The sequence below is a fragment of the Phoenix dactylifera genome, chromosome 10, assembly GCF_051530095.1.
Source record: "Phoenix dactylifera cultivar Ajwa chromosome 10, Ajwa_hap1_PhDact_Kaust_v1.1, whole genome shotgun sequence".
NCBI classification, from domain to species: Eukaryota; Viridiplantae; Streptophyta; class Magnoliopsida; order Arecales; family Arecaceae; genus Phoenix; species Phoenix dactylifera.
In genome coordinates this window covers 27,665,879-27,683,448 of record NC_143199.1, presented here as the reverse complement: position 1 = coordinate 27,683,448, position 17,570 = coordinate 27,665,879, and the positions used below count along the sequence as shown (strand labels likewise).

Genomic DNA, 17,570 nt, shown 5'->3' with positions numbered 1-17,570 from the left:
ATAATAATAGAAAAGAATTATGATCATTAATGTTTTATTTAAGTAGTCCATCATGAGACGAATAAAAGCTATTATCTCACTTGTACCTTTGCACATTAACTCTCTGTCCATAAGAGATGGCATGGATTGAAGAAGTAGTATTTTTAATAACCAAAAAAATAAAGATAATATTTTATCAGGTCAATGATGATTGGGAAAGTAATATTGCTGTTTTTCATTATTACCCATTATTTTTCGTTGTAACATGATTATAATGGCCATTACAATATTGATTATTAAAAAACTTGAATACTGCACTCGAGTCAAATAATGGTCATTATAACAATTATAATGATTAATGATGGTAATGATAGTTTTAGTAGGAATTAGTTATAGTGGAATAACCATTAGATTTTTTTTGTCGGAGAATCTGCTCCAACCCTTGATCTTGTCAAGTCAATTTTGACAAATCCATCAAAAAAAATCTGGCACAGATTTCATAGGATGTGCAGTTTAGGATCATGCAACTGCGATTTAAAATAATTCTTTTGCGGCGCTATTGTTGTTCTCACTGAGCTACACACGTCTTGTGCAGGACTGATGTATGCCATCCAGACTCTTATAGCTACAGAAATACTATGAGAGGACGACTTAGATACTGTTAATAACTTCCATAATTTTTTCTCTAAATAAAAAGAAGTCACAGCCCATAGGCCATCATAAATCCTATCACATGCATCCAGAATATTAGTATATTTTTAGAGATATTCTTCTTAATTGCATATCTTTATTCACAATATATTGCCAAACCGCCCCCATATATTCCCAATACAAGACTTAATAAAAAGCATATGAGACAATACAAGACTTAATGGGATTTATTTCAGTAAATTTTCGGATTTAGTGGACCGGTTTTTTAAATCTTTACGGCAATCCGTCCGGGCGGAATATCTCAATCCGTTGCGGAATAAAAGCCTCCGTTACATTCGGCGACTCCGGCCTTTCCCGGACCCGGCATTTATTCCCGCCTCGTTTTCCTCTCCCGAGTCACCGTTCATGATGCATCAAGATTCGTGGATCAAACGCCCATCACGACTCGTCGTCCTCCAACGCTCAATACCTGTCCGACGTTAATCCGACGGCTGAAATCCCCAGCGATACGTGTCCGAACTAGGTTCGAGCGTTCTCTGCATCCGAAGATTCGAAACAACGTAAAACGGGGGGATCGAAGAGAGGCGAAGGCGAAGGCGAAGGCAAGGTGGAGTGGAACGAAAGCGGGAAGGCAGAGAGAGAGAGAGAGAGAGAGAGAATGGGGTGGATCGGGGACGGCGTGGAGTCCATCCGGTCTCTCGAGATCAGGCATGCCCTCACGCAAATCGTTACCCTCGGTTCGTCCATGAATCTCACGATCTCTTCTTCTTCTCTCTCACATTTTTTTTTAAAAAAATAATTGAGCTTTTATGCGCTCTCCGTGCGAAGAGTTTGATGAACTTTTTTTTTTTGGTGGCTTTCGGTTCGTCAGTCATGATTTGTTCTTAAAGAATCTCTTCCGGTATTCTCGTTTTTCTTAGGATGATTCCCCAAAACCCTTTTTAAATCTTCGGAAAAGAAATTGCTTCGAAAAAAGAAGAAAACTCTGAAAGCAATTAGTTATCTCTTATAGTTGAATGGCAATCTGATGGAAAAAAGATTGCTTGATTTGGTATCAGCGAATCATGAATTCCTTTTATTATTTGGGGCAGGGACGATTGGTACTATGGCGCTGATTATATGGAAGGTCTTGATATGTGTTACCGGGAGCGAATCGCCTGTGGTGGTTGTTCTATCTGAAAGCATGGAGCCGGGGTTTAAGAGGGTGAGTAGTATCAAAAACTAGGAGACGGCTTATGTGGCCAACCACACTGGGACTGCATTATGGGACTCCACTTTAGATCTTCCTGCTCAATTTTTGAATATTTTATTTTTTGATTCCCATGGATATATTCATGCTCAATTGGTTTAATTTATATGATTTACCAAAAAAAATGGCGACGGCTTGAAACATTTGATAGATTTGATTACATGTCCTATGACCAGAATTCGATTTTGTTATATTGTTTTCAGCTACGAAGCAGTGAAGTTTGATGGAGAATGGTATAGCTAAAATGTGTTAACTTATTCTGATATAAATATGCGATGAGCTTGGTAATATGCTAGATACTTTTGTTTACTTCTTTGTACACCTTGTATGGGTTGTTCAGAAATGACTGCCCAAGATTGGAGCAGCTGTTTGCAAGTTGCAACCCAGTACGATCACGAACTTATTAACTGGATTTGTTAAGATCATAACTCATAATTTTCACAAAGTGGAGGTGTTTCTTTTTAGATCTCATGGAGTTGTCTAGAGAAATTGTTCTCTCTGACTTTATTTTTTATTATTCAAGGTTTGAGGTTCACATAGCAGTTATTTCAGTTTCTTTCTCTACTAGTCTTGGTACACCTTAACCTGACTATTCTGTATTTGACTTCCTTGCACTCTGTACGCCTTATAGTGTTTGAAAATATTATCCTTAAAATGTTGCCTTATGGTGGTTCTAAGACTTCGTCACTGGATAATTGCCCAGAATACTCTTTGAAGGCATTTCCATATTCCCCACCTTGATGTAATCTGTTATAGATGTTTTCCTCCCAATGTCTATTCGTTTGTATAATAGAGTTTAGATGACAAGAAACTTCAGTGCTTGCGAATTCTCAAAGTTTAGTTTTACATTATCAAATATCTTAAGAAATCAAAATAAAGTCATTTGCTATGGTGAAAAAATAACTTATGATAGGCTTTTCACAAAGTAGTTTCGCTCTGCATTATTCATTACCAACTACATTGCAACTGAAATTGGATACATATTGTAATAACCAGCCCAAAATGGGCTAATCGGGCCGAAGCCGGCGGGCCCAACCGGTTTCATCCCATGGCTGAAGAAGAGACCGAGACAAGGGATCGCGACGCGATCCTCTGGTCTTCTTCCTCGGGGTAACGGTGGCGAGGCTTGAGCGGAAATGTCGTGGCCTCTTGAATGGCCTCCGATTCTGCCCGACCACCGCGAGCATCACGGAGGTGAACGAGCCACAACCATTTTCTTTCTTCCCCGGAGAGGGCTATAAAAGCCCCCGATAGCTCACCCGATCCGAGACCCCCCCTCCTCCCTATTTTCTCCTTGCTCTCGGACCAGGATGTTGCCAGATCTGGGCACTCCGGTGGCCTGATGTTCGCCACCGTCCTCGCTCATGCTGGGTTCTACCTCCGGTATCCTCCACCGGCGCCTCTCCTCGTCGGACTTCACCACCCGCGCCCCTGCTCTCATTAGTGAGGTAAGATCCATCCATTCCTCCTTTTCTTTACTGCCTTTCCTCCTCTCGATCCACTCGGGAGGATAGATCAAATAGAAGAAGAAAGAAAGAAAGAAAGAAAGAAAGAAAGAAAGAAGAAAGGGAAGGGGGAGACTCACCGTGGGCGCCGGCCGCAGGCACGACCATGCTTCTGCAGGCGCCGGCCGCCGGCCGCACGCCATGGCCACGGGCTGCGAGCGCGGCCCCAGGAGCGGCTGTGGCCACGGGCGCCGCAGGCACTGCGGGTGCCGTTGGCCCGCCGGGGGTGCCGCCGGCCGCTGCCCGTTCCTCCCGAGCATTCCGACGAGCTCGCCCTCCTCCCTTCACGAGCGAAGAAAGAACAAGAAAGGGAGGAGGAGAAGAAGTTGGGAGAAGAGAAGAGGAGGAGAAAAAAAAAGAAAGGAGAAAGAAGGAGAAGAAGTTTCGGGAAGGAAAAAAAAAAGGAGAAAAGAAAAAAAAAAAAAGAAGAAGAGAAGGAAAAGGAAAAGAAAAAGAGAAGAAGGAAAAAGAAAAGAAGGAAAAGAAAAGAAAAGAAAAAGAAAAGAAAAAAAAAGAAAATACGTAAATAAATAGTGAATAAGTAGGATTTTAGTCCAAATTATCCGGTTGGGACTTGAGATTTATTCAGGTCCATGTTAGAGTTTTAATTTAATAATGCATCTGGAACTGTTTGATAGGTACAGAGAATTTGACGGACGAGATTAGGATTGTGTGGGCGAATTGAGGTAAGTAACCCTGGCACTGATCTTATTAATTTAAAAAATTACTGTTTAATTGTAAGAATAAAATAATAAAAAAATATATTTGTTATGATGTATTTTCTTAAAAGTAGGATCAAGCATATGATTGCATGTGATTCATAAGTTTGATTAAATTGCATCCTTCATAAATATTTCAGTATAAATTATGGTTATGATAAATTGCATGAAAATGAGATTTGTGGCATGATTATGAATTTTATACATTACGATGAATTATGGTTATGATAAATCGCATGAAAATGAGATTTGTGGCATGATCATGAATTTTATACATTACGATGCCATTTGTCATTTTCCAACCTATGTATGAAAGTATGACTAATGAAAAAGAATAATGATTTATGAACTCTCAGATAGCTATGCCCACCTCTAGAAATAGAGGTCAGTCGACCCCCCCCTCTGGAGCTAGCATCCAACGAATATGGCCCTCTGCCAACGGGTTAAAGTTGGTAACGAATATGAACAAGTTATAAAACTCGTCGACTACGAATACGAGCCCTGTCACGGGATTATAGTGACCATAGCAGCACATCCGTCTGAGAGTAAGATTTATAAAGTATAGATGAATGGCAACATTTTTATATGACTTGCATTATCATGTTTATGAACTTGCATGGTTGGAGCATACATTGGTTTATGACCCGATTTGAATATATCATCTCTGAAATGCTTTATTTTGCTATAATTGTTATATTCTTCAAATGATGCATTGGCATGAGAAAGATTATGCTTGATCTAATAAGATAGTACATGGTTACTTACTGAGCCGCAAGCTCATACCCCTCCTGTTGTTTTTTTTTATTTCAGATAATTAAGGCGATTAAAAGCGGGAAAGAGTAAATGAAAATTGGAGTTGAAGCATAGTTACAGGGATTCTTAGAAGTATCTATGTTAATAAGTTTGGGTTGTAATAATGCAAACTCAAGTATTTGATTTAGATGCTCTGTACTTGCTTCTTTATGATTAGTAAATAAATTTGATCAGATTTGGTCTTATTTCATGAAATAAATTGTTATCATGGGCTTCGTGCTATTATGGGCAGCAACCTACAATAGCACGGCCGTGTCATAAACCGGATTTGGGGCGCATAGTATAAATTAAAAAAAAAAAATCATGTCCGGATCCGGGGCGTGACATTTAGTGGTATCAGAGCTTAGGTTTAAGATCATTGGGAATTATGGCAATTAAACTATCAGAAGCTAGATTTAAGATCACTTAGGATTTGTGATATGAATGATACAAGAGCTTAAGATTTAAAACTACTAAAGACTGTGGCACAAGTGGCTTCAAAGTTGGAGGTTTAAGATCATTGAGGATTGTAACCAAATTGGAATCAGAATAAAGGTTTAAGAACAATAGGGAATGTGACAGGAATGTATGAGAGCTTAAAGTTTAAGATCACTAGTGATTGTGATAGAAATGTAGAAAATTTTCAAGTTATAATTAAATTAGATTTTGACTAATATTAAGTGGAGTACTAGCCATGGAATATTAAAGTATATTGTGATTGTTTGTGTGTTAGTATATAAGTGATTTTGAAAGATCAACTTGATATCGGGTACTGTGGATAATACTTCTAGTTTGAAGTTAATTATTTTGATGACAAGATAGGGTTCATTCATAAGTTGTTTAAGACTTGGACAAGAAAAAAAAAAATTATATTCTTCGAGGATGAAATATGTATAACAATTATGCATGAAACTGTTATATAGAAAGAAAATATATTTGAGGATGAGACTTAAGAGTTTTTCCTTTGTTTACTTGGAATATGAAATATTAGATCTTTTCAATTTACAATGCAAAATTGGTATTTTGATTGAAAGTCATTTAGTAAATTTTGAGAATAATTATCAATCTTGAAAAATATTTGAGGCTCAAATGTTCTACTATGGATAAAGTGCAATAGTTTATGATCCTGCAATAAATCAATCAAATAAATATTAGTTGATGTTTTGACAAAAAAAAAAAAAAGAAGAAGGTTTCTACTATGAACAAGGAAGAAATCAAAGAAGAGAAACAAGTTCATCAAAATGATATGCAAAAGGCAGAGAAATGAGGTATTAAATAGTTCTGTTCATAGACAAGTAGTATTTTGATCAAAAGTTATTAGTGAATCTAAAGGATTTTGATGTTTTGAATCAGAGTGCGCAGCAAAAACATAGTGGTCTGAATTATTTATCTAAGTTGGTCAGAAGTATTATCCCTTTGATTCGGAAAGTGTTAATAATAAAAGATTTGATGTAGTAGGACTTTCTGGATAAATGAAAGGAAAATGTTTTGATTTTTTGGATGTCGCTGTGCTATCTTGGGTTCTCCAATTTTATGTCGTGCTAAGAAATTCTTAGCATCTTTTGGCTAGAATTAATGGATCATCGATTTTGATCTTGGATCTGGAATATGTTGGTATAGACCTCCTTTCTCCTAAACCTGAAGCTTGAATTTTTTTTTTTTTCAAATAATATCAACCCTCTATCTGATTGAAAGAAATTGACAATTGACTTTAATGAATATCTATCAAGGGTGGATTAGAGTTGTTTATGACCTAATCTTGTGATAGATTGGTTAATCGAGAGAAATTGATATTTTGACAAAGAAACTTGATGTTCTTATTCAAAATTAAGACGTTGATTTTCGATTACAAAAGAAAAGTTTGATTTAAATCACCTACCAAAAGAATCAAATCTGAAAGTATCGGACCTTATTCTTTTAATAAGATCTAATGATGAAGTTGCAATGGCAAGTAGAATTTTCGGAAAACTTAAATTAGTTTTCTAGTGGAGAAGAATGTTGTTGATTCTCAGGATAATCATGATATCCATTGTTGTCTAATGATCATCATTACATGTTCATTTTGTGAATCACATTACTAACCATTTAATGATTTGACTCTGATTAAGGCCGGTCGGTATCTTTTGTGAGGTTAGTACTCTACCATAATAAGTGCATGAAATCTATTTTATTCCAAGATCTATCTCAATACAATTAATTTTATCAATCTTGTTGTGAAATGATTCCAATCTGACCTAGTATAAACTTGCATCAAGATAATGATTGCAACCTTAGATTTTAGTTAGTCACTTATCTAGTGCTAATCTTACTCATATGTATAAAATTTTTGACACTTGATCAAGAGTCATATATCTCACTGATTTTGATCAAAGAGAATAAGATCTTATATTTATGTTACTCAATGGGCTGAACATCGCTAAATTTGAAAAGACTAGATTTTGTAAATTTCGAGGACGAAATTTTTATTAAGGAGGGGAGAATGTAATAACCAGCCCAAAATGGGCTAATCGGGCCGAAGCCGGCGGGCCCAACCGGTTTCATCCCATGGCTGAAGAAGAGACCGAGACAAGGGATCGCGACGCGATCCTCTGGTCTTCTTCCTCGGGGTAACGGTGGCGAGGCTTGAGCGGAAATGTCGTGGCCTCTTGAATGGCCTCCGATTCTGCCCGACCACCGCGAGCATCACGGAGGTGAACGAGCCACAACCATTTTCTTTCTTCCCCAGAGAGGGCTATAAAAGCCCCCGATAGCTCACCCGATCCGAGACCCCCCCTCCTCCCTATTTTCTCCTTGCTCTCGGACCAGGATGTTGCCAGATCTGGGCACTCCGGTGGCCTGATGTTCGCCACCGTCCTCGCTCATGCTGGGTTCTACCTCCGGTATCCTCCACCGGCGCCTCTCCTCGTCGGACTTCACCACCCGCGCCCCTGCTCTCATTAGTGAGGTAAGATCCATCCATTCCTCCTTTTCTTTACTGCCTTTCCTCCTCTCGATCCACTCGGGAGGATAGATCAAATAGAAGAAGAAAGAAAGAAAGAAAGAAAGAAAGAAAGAAAGAAGAAAGGGAAGGGGGAGACTCACCGTGGGCGCCGGCCGCAGGCACGACCATGCTTCTGCAGGCGCCGGCCGCCGGCCGCACGCCATGGCCACGGGCTGCGAGCGCGGCCCCAGGAGCGGCTGTGGCCACGGGCGCCGCAGGCACTGCGGGTGCCGTTGGCCCGCCGGGGGTGCCGCCGGCCGCTGCCCGTTCCTCCCGAGCATTCCGACGAGCTCGCCCTCCTCCCTTCACGAGCGAAGAAAGAACAAGAAAGGGAGGAGGAGAAGAAGTTGGGAGAAGAGAAGAGGAGGAGAAAAAAAAAGAAAGGAGAAAGAAGGAGAAGAAGTTTCGGGAAGGAAAAAAAAAAGGAGAAAAGAAAAAAAAAAAAAGAAGAAGAGAAGGAAAAGGAAAAGAAAAAGAGAAGAAGGAAAAAGAAAAGAAGGAAAAGAAAAGAAAAGAAAAAGAAAAGAAAAAAAAAGAAAATACGTAAATAAATAGTGAATAAGTAGGATTTTAGTCCAAATTATCCGGTTGGGACTTGAGATTTATTCAGGTCCATGTTAGAGTTTTAATTTAATAATGCATCTGGAACTGTTTGATAGGTACAGAGAATTTGACGGACGAGATTAGGATTGTGTGGGCGAATTGAGGTAAGTAACCCTGGCACTGATCTTATTAATTTAAAAAATTACTGTTTAATTGTAAGAATAAAATAATAAAAAAATATATTTGTTATGATGTATTTTCTTAAAAGTAGGATCAAGCATATGATTGCATGTGATTCATAAGTTTGATTAAATTGCATCCTTCATAAATATTTCAGTATAAATTATGGTTATGATAAATTGCATGAAAATGAGATTTGTGGCATGATTATGAATTTTATACATTACGATGAATTATGGTTATGATAAATCGCATGAAAATGAGATTTGTGGCATGATCATGAATTTTATACATTACGATGCCATTTGTCATTTTCCAACCTATGTATGAAAGTATGACTAATGAAAAAGAATAATGATTTATGAACTCTCAGATAGCTATGCCCACCTCTAGAAATAGAGGTCAGTCGACCCCCCCCTCTGGAGCTAGCATCCAACGAATATGGCCCTCTGCCAACGGGTTAAAGTTGGTAACGAATATGAACAAGTTATAAAACTCGTCGACTACGAATACGAGCCCTGTCACGGGATTATAGTGACCATAGCAGCACATCCGTCTGAGAGTAAGATTTATAAAGTATAGATGAATGGCAACATTTTTATATGACTTGCATTATCATGTTTATGAACTTGCATGGTTGGAGCATACATTGGTTTATGACCCGATTTGAATATATCATCTCTGAAATGCTTTATTTTGCTATAATTGTTATATTCTTCAAATGATGCATTGGCATGAGAAAGATTATGCTTGATCTAATAAGATAGTACATGGTTACTTACTGAGCCGCAAGCTCATACCCCTCCTGTTGTTTTTTTTTTATTTCAGATAATTAAGGCGATTAAAAGCGGGAAAGAGTAAATGAAAATTGGAGTTGAAGCATAGTTACAGGGATTCTTAGAAGTATCTATGTTAATAAGTTTGGGTTGTAATAATGCAAACTCAAGTATTTGATTTAGATGCTCTGTACTTGCTTCTTTATGATTAGTAAATAAATTTGATCAGATTTGGTCTTATTTCATGAAATAAATTGTTATCATGGGCTTCGTGCTATTATGGGCAGCAACCTACAATAGCACGGCCGTGTCATAAACCGGATTTGGGGCGCATAGTATAAATTAAAAAAAAAAAATCATGTCCGGATCCGGGGCGTGACACATATTCCCAAACTTCTTGGCAAAAATCCACTAAATCTTACATTGCCATACTATGTTGAGGCTGCAGATTGATAAAATTTTGGGTTAAAACCAACAGGTATATCATTAATGCACCAACTCTGGTATGTGCAATGGTGTTCGTGTAAATCTTGTGCTATAAGCTTATCAACCTCCAGACGTGTAAAAGGTTGCTTCTTAACAGTGCAAAATGAGTGCCAAATGTTTTCTATTAGAAGTGAAGTGCCAAAACTGCAACATGTTAGAGCAAGCTTACTTTATTAATGCGAACTCTTGAAAGTTTGGCAATGATTAATTTTTATAGATGTACTGCAGATTACAGTTTGTATCTTTTTGAGTGTAAATATGTCATAGATCTGTTGCATCTTTATTATTAATAGAATAACTATTTGCTATTTACTATTGTTGCAGGGTGATATTCTATTCTTGCACATGAGTAAGGATCCTATTCGTTCTGGAGAGATAGTTGTGTTTCATGTTGATGTAAGTGTTGTTTTATTACTATTTATGGTGAAAGAACATGCGTATTTTGTTAAGTCATTTACTAGCCTTTAACCTCTATAGAACTGCCTTCCGTGTATTGGAAGATGCTGTATTTGAAACTTAGTGAAGTTACTTATTCTCTTCCCACATTTGATGAGTTTATTTTTTTTCTCCATCTATTGTTGTATATCAATTACAGCTTGAGATTTCAAATCTGTTTCTTTTTCATGTTTCTGTAGTGATTTTGGCTATTACTTCATAATGGAGCTGAAAATTTCTTGGCTAATCTTTATTGTAACAAGATAAACAAGGCAATTGCCATCGGTCTCCTTCCCTCATCCTAGTTGATGTCCATTCATATCCAGGGGCATATCCTGCAGCATAGTGAATTTCCTGAAATCCAAATATAGGAGATATTACAGGCATTGATTTGTACACTTTTGTTTCATGTCCTTAATGAGAATGTTCGTGAAATGATGAGTTGATTAACTACTTTTCCTTTAGATACGCTTCTTGTGTCATTCAATCCTTTGTCACAACCTTCATTTAGAATTGCCAGTCTTTCCCTTCTTTTAACCCCTTTGCTTAGTTTAATCGCCACTCCTTTTATGAAATATATTGAACATGACTACACCTTTCTGGTACTCCTCCACTAATTTCATTTTTAGTGTTATTTACATCAATAATGTAATGAGGGAGTTAGGCTTTGCTGCGATTAAGCAAGCAATTCAGGCACACTGTAGCATATATGCTTGCTTGTGTGTTGCATGAGCTTATGCATGCGTGCGTGCATATTTGAACCAGTTCGGCAGGATGATGTTAGGTGGATGGATGGTTATGATAAACGCTATCATCCTTCAGTGGATCACAGATTGATTTGTATATCCTACTCTCATGGAGGATAAACCTTGTCAGTCAAGGTTACAAAATAGTCAGTGCATTGATTTATAATAATGGATTTCCACTATATAGTATTTGCAAATTACATCAGAGCTATGTGAATTATCCAATATGACTTCTGCCTTGTGAGAGAGAATGTTAGAGGAAGATGTTGATATAGATGGACGTTGATTTATTTCAAAAAAGTTTGATGGTTTTGTTTTTTTGTTGTCTGTTGACCTTTGTTTCGTATATCTGTGGTCACATGAGGAGCAAAACTGTAGTAGAATTAAAATTGAAGGCGGAAAGTATTGACCCTAGAAATTGATAAGAATCATCTACATTGTTTCAGAAGGCCTACTTGCAAACTGAGACACTTAATAAATGTGGCCTTGAGGTTCACAATAAATGACATATGAAGAGAAAAGTACAGTTCATAGAGGCTTATGCGGAATATGTGTCTTTCGCCTTTTTTAAATTTTCTCTAGGACACACACCCAACAGGCTTTAGATGTTCCCAGAGCATTTGAAGCGGAACAAAATAGTTCATGTTCATAGATCAATTGTCAAACTTTGACGTGGAAGGATTTGTAGCCATACACATTTGGCTCATTTTTTTATTGGTGGTCTTGAAATAAAAGGGAAACTAGACCCTTTTTCTAGTTCCAAAATCTGTGCATACATGGAATCTGCAATGTCAGTGCCTCATTTACCAGAATTTAGTACGATATACAACAGAAATGCAAATTCATATCTGTGTGATTTATATGATCTTCTCTTATATTTCTGGACATTCTTTTAACAAAAGGAAATCATCAGAAAGCTTAATCCTTATGGTTTGCCTTGTTGATAATGAATGTTTTGCCTTATGTCTCCACCATTTGAAATGTTGAGCACTTGAGCTTGTGCCCCCTAACAGTCTATCATCTCCTCTCTGAAGCCGGTAGACAACTATGAAAAGGTAGCTATATAGTTTTAACAAGCAAGGGTTTCATAGATGGTAATCTATGTATTCTCGACCTTTTTCTAGACATTGTGTTTTCATCCATTGGTAGTCTAAAAAGTGATAACTGAGAATGGCTTTTTATCCCTTGACATCATCTTACACATGCTCCAGCTCTGCTCTATCAAGAGTTCAGAGAATCAAAATCGCGACAGACAAGTTCCTCCCAGAGTATGTCCCACCAACCTCTGCACATTTCATCTGTTCTATAATCTCCTTGGTAATCTGTTAAATTTTGAAGCAAGGCAAAAGAGGATTTAACTTTTTTTTTGCCCCCTTGTAACTTGTGGAGTTATATGCAAGACCTGGTTAGAAGGTCCAAAGGTAATGCTTAGGGTTTAGGCATGTAGTTCTGAGATATTTTATTAAAGCAGCAATTGACTGTTAACTAAAGAGTATGTATTGCCTGGGGAATTTGTGTTCAATGATGTAAAAGAAGCAATGCACACAAATGGACAGAGAACGCCAAACCACAGGCCAACAAAATGGGCACGCACATGCACACACAGAGACCACCACTGCTGCCGAGCAACTCCCCACTATGCTTTGAGACCCAAAAAGAATAATACAACTTCATTGATCTCTTCATTCACCATGGTCCTTTGAAAGACATGTTACCGCAATATGTAATCTTCATTCCCTCCTAATAAAATTACTTTAGCTTTAAGGTTATCCAAACAATTGCAAGAAATCATGGGCAACTCACGATTTCAATTTCATTTTTAAAGCATTAGCCTTTAACTAATATCAATTTTCTAGATGATCTTCCTGTCTATATCCATCACCCAGAGTGACAATCTTGGGATTGTCGACCAACATATTCTTAATGGGCACGCATTTCACCCTACCTTCCACTATATACTTTCGTCATTATTTTTTCTCCAACCCAACTTCCTAAATCTCTGCAACTGCTTTGAGAAACGGCGAGGCATATAAAAGGATATGGAAGTCCAAGACAAAATGAAATCTTTGAGGTGTATCCGACAAATGTATGTTTATCAATGCATGTAGCATAATAAGACATTTTTTATTAATGGAAAGCTGGAAGGTTTGACGGAACTTTAATGAGGTATTTCAATGATATCTTTGCATCTTCTGGAGTTCTCCTTGATAAATCATGGTGGAATGCATTTAAATTTGTTAATGAAGAACCAAGACAACGACCATTGAAAGAAATGCTTGTGCTGGAATGCTTTTTATTAAAATCTAGAAATGCTGTGCTGAATAATGTATGAGAGACATGCTGGAAGCTTTGAAATGGACAATAGATGTGAAACTTATTTTAAGACCTGTGGAAACGGGTGTTCTCTCCCCCCTCCTCTTTAGATCATAAATTATTAGATAAAAGGTCCTGTACATTTGTTTCATGACTGGTTCTGAAGTTTTTTGTTTGTACTAAAGTTACATTCACACTGCAAAATGCCAACTTGTTTCATATGGTAAGCAAGTCACACGGCATCGCTGACTTGCTTGTGCCTTACGGTCTGAAAACATTTATTCTAAGTCAATAATCTTTGCCATTCATCTTATTCTGCATATCTTGAAACACAGAATATGATTTGAGTAGGTTGAATAGTTCCCAACAATAGTTTTTCTGGCCAAAAAAAAAAAAAAAATCTTTTATCTTGTCATTGAGACCATTCATGGAGTGATCACTTGACACATAGTTATCAAGTTCCTGAAGCATTAATTTTTGTATACAGGCACTTGAGCATTGTAGATCATTGAGTAGTGTAGGACATCAATTTATATCATACCCTTTATATTGATTTACTACAAGCCTCACCCAAGTTTGTAGAGCAATCTGCATTTGACAAGTTAAGGCTGTATTTTTTGTGGATGCTTGTCTACTCTTTGTAAATTCACTCATGTTGATCTAATAAATTCTAATATACAGGGACGTGAAATTCCAATTGTTCATCGTGTAATCAAGGTGAGCTATTTTCCCTAATGTAGTCTTTCACGTTTTGAATTTGTGCTAAAAGTCTTTTTTTTTTTTGGGGCGGGGGGGGGGGGGGGGGGGGATCTAATTTGTGATTAATGAGCTGTTTATGGTTGTAACATGCAACGGCAATATGTTGGACTTACAATATAACAAGTTAAAGGGTACATATTTTCTTGGGTACTCATCCCACCTGTATGGTACAGTTTTAATATTAAGTGAAATAATAAGGGGACACAAAATGAATAAACAGGGTTTTAAAACTTCCCACTCATCTAGTGAGAAATTGTTTTCTTAGCAAGGATTTCCCTGTCTAGTGTTGAATTTGCTTTTGACCCACATACTAGGCAAGTCATAAACAAGTAAAAGTCTTTCTGCACATACATAATGATCATGTGGCCTATCGTGGGCCTCCCCATATCCATCTTGAAATTTAGTAGGGCCCTTTGGACTCATCCATGCTTTACATAGATATTAGTCAGAGAAATATGTCAATAAAGTTACACAGTTATTCACATGGGAGACCTAAAGTAGAATAGGGTCTTGGTAGATGCTCTAATTTTAAAAGAGGAACTGATATTATTTCATTGTGATTTTCAATCTCTGATCTTTTTCTTTGATTCTGTACATAGGTCCATGAGCGACAGGACACAGGAGAGGTTAATATTCTAACAAAAGGTACAAAATTCCAGATTTATCTGTTTCTAGCAGCTAATCATAGCCATGCTCAATGGATTAGCATTTGCAAGATGGAAAATGCTAATCCTATATTATATCCCTAGTTTTCATGAAAATGCTAATCCATGGTGTTTGGTTATGCTTAGCTGGAGATATCCTACATGATAGCTCAGTAAAAGTATTTCTTAGGTGTGCAAGTATATTAAAATTTTGAAAGTGATTTTACGTCGGTTAACATAATTGTCTACATTGTAGCAAAATAGAGATAAATGGAAAATACTTACTTTTCCTTAGAGAATTTTAAATGCAAAAAGTGGAAGATATTGAACTATAGATGTTATGTATGCTGTAAGTTTCTCCTGCATACCCTTTACTACTGGTGCAGTTAGTTTCTTTAAAAACATTGGTGCACAGCTGTTGTTAATGTTTCCTGTTTAAAATGTAGGATGGTGAATACTTATTATTGATGTAACTTTCAGGTGATAATAATTTAATAGATGACAGACCTCTTTACGCTCAAGGTCAGCTCTGGCTTCAGCGGCATCACATCATGGGCCGAGCTGTAGGGTGAGGATGAGTGTTTTCAACCTTAAAATTGCATCTTTTATCAGGATGCCACTTTGATTTTAACCTGCAACCTCTCTTATCTGACCTCGATTTCCTGACCTTGACAGGTTTCTCCCATATGTTGGCTGGGTGACCATTATTATGACTGAAAAACCGATCCTCAAGGTATGTTATCTTGAGAATGGTAACACATGGTTAGTGGAATAAAATAAATAACGATGCCAATTGTGAATTCCTTGCACTTGTAGATGCACTTGCAGATCAATATGCGATGCTTCTGTTTTTCTTTTTTATTCCTTTTCAGTAGATGATGCTTCTGTTTTTCGTGAGCAAGAATAATATCCAAACTTCTCTTAAACATTCGCAGGCTAAAATCTTTGAGGTAGCATGGCTTATATTTTCACTACTACCCTCTATCACTCTCAATTTCCACCATGTTATTCCCGTATCAGTCCTCCTAGTAAGATGCATTTTTGTCTACCCCATGCTTACTGTACTGCACATTCAACATCCTCATCACAGCCACATATCTTATTCGAAAGTTATGATGCGATGGTGTTTGTATGCGACATGGAAGCATCATAGCTGTGAGTTAAGGACTTGAGCACATAGAAACCTGACTAGGTGCACATCGTTTAGTGTAACAAACTGATGCCTTCAGCTGTACTTGCTTTGGATAGTTTCTTTTACTAGGCCATTTCTAGGATACCAGACAGTATCAGATTGGCTGGATATGGACATCGAGATGAGGATTCCAATACCCCTATATCTAGATACAGATAATACGGACCTTAGAAGCAGGGGACTTCCATTTAGGGTGCACATCTGCGTTGGATGCTCCTCGGAAACTCATCCTGAGCCCGTGTAAAATTTTCTTATCAAAAAAATTATATTAATGCTGCCTCTGGGGTGTTCCCGCACCCACTTCTTGTAGGTAAGGTATGGACACAGTTTTCAGCATATCATATTGAAGGTTCTTTTTTAATCTTTCCAATGCTTGGTGGTTCTAAATTAGTTATATGACTAGTTTCATATTGTCTATCTGAAAGACGTCTCGGTAGCGTTTCTTTTGCCCTGTCTTCGTTATGCATTACCTATTTATTTGTTTGAAATGATTGTATATATTTTTCTTTACATGCTGGAAGCAATCAGGCATCCTACAAACACATGTTCTGTATCCTGACATATATTAAAAAAGTTTTAATAGTATTGATACCCAGCCCATTTCTATTAAATTTAGAGCGTATATAGCTACCCCGGTATCTGCACACCTGGCTGATTTTCCCCCTACCTCAGCATTGTGTTTCTAATAAATAAAAAGGTGTAGATAAGAACTACTTTTGCAGATTAAACGCATATCATAAACGCAGTTATTTGCTGATGTTATGTTTTTGCTATTTGTCTTTCATACAGTACTTGCTCATCGGTGCTCTGGGATTGCTCTTTATAACCTCCAAGGAGTAGAGATTCTGCGAAATTGTAGTCAATTTTTGAAAGAAAAAGAAGGAAAAATGACCCACATATACTGTAAGAGTGGCGTTGCCGGTTCATTAATGAAAAATAAGTAGTGAGACAATTCAAGTTTTATATAGCTGTATGTGATGTCGTGCCCTTTTTGCTTCCGCAGTCTGTCCTGATCGTCTCAGATCTCTTATGAGTTGTGAGAAAAAAAAATCCTAATGTTTTAACTGTGTGGATGGAGTCTTTTTCCGTCGAAACACTCGAGGGCCGACATAACCCTGATCCTAAGATACTCTGACAAGATCATTTTGGCATGCTTATTCATGGCCGGTCGGGTGGTTGCAGGTATCACTGAACTCATTGTGTTGCAGCTTCAAGAAAGTCGCCATCAAACAAGATGACTGCATCAGTGATACCAACGACAGGAATCAGATCCTCTCATTCTTTTGTATGATATTCAACTGAGAACTGGGATATATGAAAACATTCTTTATAAAAGGTAGAATTTTTGATAAATAACATGCATTCATCCACCACAAAAGTCTTGAATGGATGTTTAAAATAAGGGCAGCAAACGATTCTGCTAGCTGCAGATAATAAGCTAGAAAGCGTAGAGCGGGTAAAAGCAAACCCCCCCTCTTTTTCCTGATCCTGGAGGCAGTCTTGTTCCAACCCCTTGCAACTAATTCATCACAACTTTGCTAGAATCAGTTGCTATCGATCAGCTGTGAGACAATTGATAACTTGGAAATGTAAGAAACAAGTCGAAAGAACATGACTTAAC

At 37.6% G+C, this 17,570-nt stretch overlaps 1 protein-coding gene and 1 long non-coding RNA gene across 3 annotated transcripts; both read left to right on the top strand.

Moving 5' to 3' along the window:
• Positions 1 to 1,065: 1,065 nt before the first annotated feature.
• On the top strand, positions 1,066 to 16,914 carry LOC103720620 (uncharacterized). Of its 2 annotated transcripts, XM_088705765.2 has the most exons (9): positions 1,066 to 1,367; positions 1,722 to 1,834; positions 10,185 to 10,256; positions 12,253 to 12,309; positions 14,036 to 14,071; positions 14,713 to 14,758; positions 15,238 to 15,325; positions 15,433 to 15,490; positions 16,739 to 16,914. In XM_088705765.2, exons 1-9 carry the CDS (start codon positions 1,289 to 1,291, stop codon positions 16,787 to 16,789), a joined length of 600 nt encoding a protein of 199 aa, XP_088561891.2. In that variant the 5' UTR covers positions 1,066 to 1,288; the 3' UTR covers positions 16,790 to 16,914. The 2 variants fall into 2 exon arrangements, with proteins under 2 accessions (XP_088561891.2, XP_038971406.2); XM_039115478.3 differs by lacking the exon at positions 12,253 to 12,309 and having other exon boundaries at positions 1,098 to 1,367.
• On the top strand, positions 3,736 to 9,614 carry LOC149752750 (uncharacterized). The gene is made up of 3 exons (XR_016396674.1): positions 3,736 to 4,070; positions 4,914 to 7,839; positions 8,535 to 9,614. It is a non-coding gene; the product is annotated as an uncharacterized LOC149752750 (long non-coding RNA).
• Positions 16,915 to 17,570: the final 656 nt, after the last annotated feature.

Excerpts from the sequence above, each read along its gene's own strand:
- LOC103720620 (XM_088705765.2), top strand. The coding sequence starts at position 1,289 with ATGGGGTGGATCGGGGACGGCGTGGAGTCCATCCGGTCTCTCGAGATC. Across the intron at positions 1,835-10,184 it reads TGGAGCCGGGGTTTAAGAGG|GGTGATATTCTATTCTTGCA; the intron begins GTGAGTAGTATC and ends CTATTGTTGCAG. Across the intron at positions 15,491-16,738 it reads CTGAAAAACCGATCCTCAAG|TACTTGCTCATCGGTGCTCT; the intron begins GTATGTTATCTT and ends TCTTTCATACAG.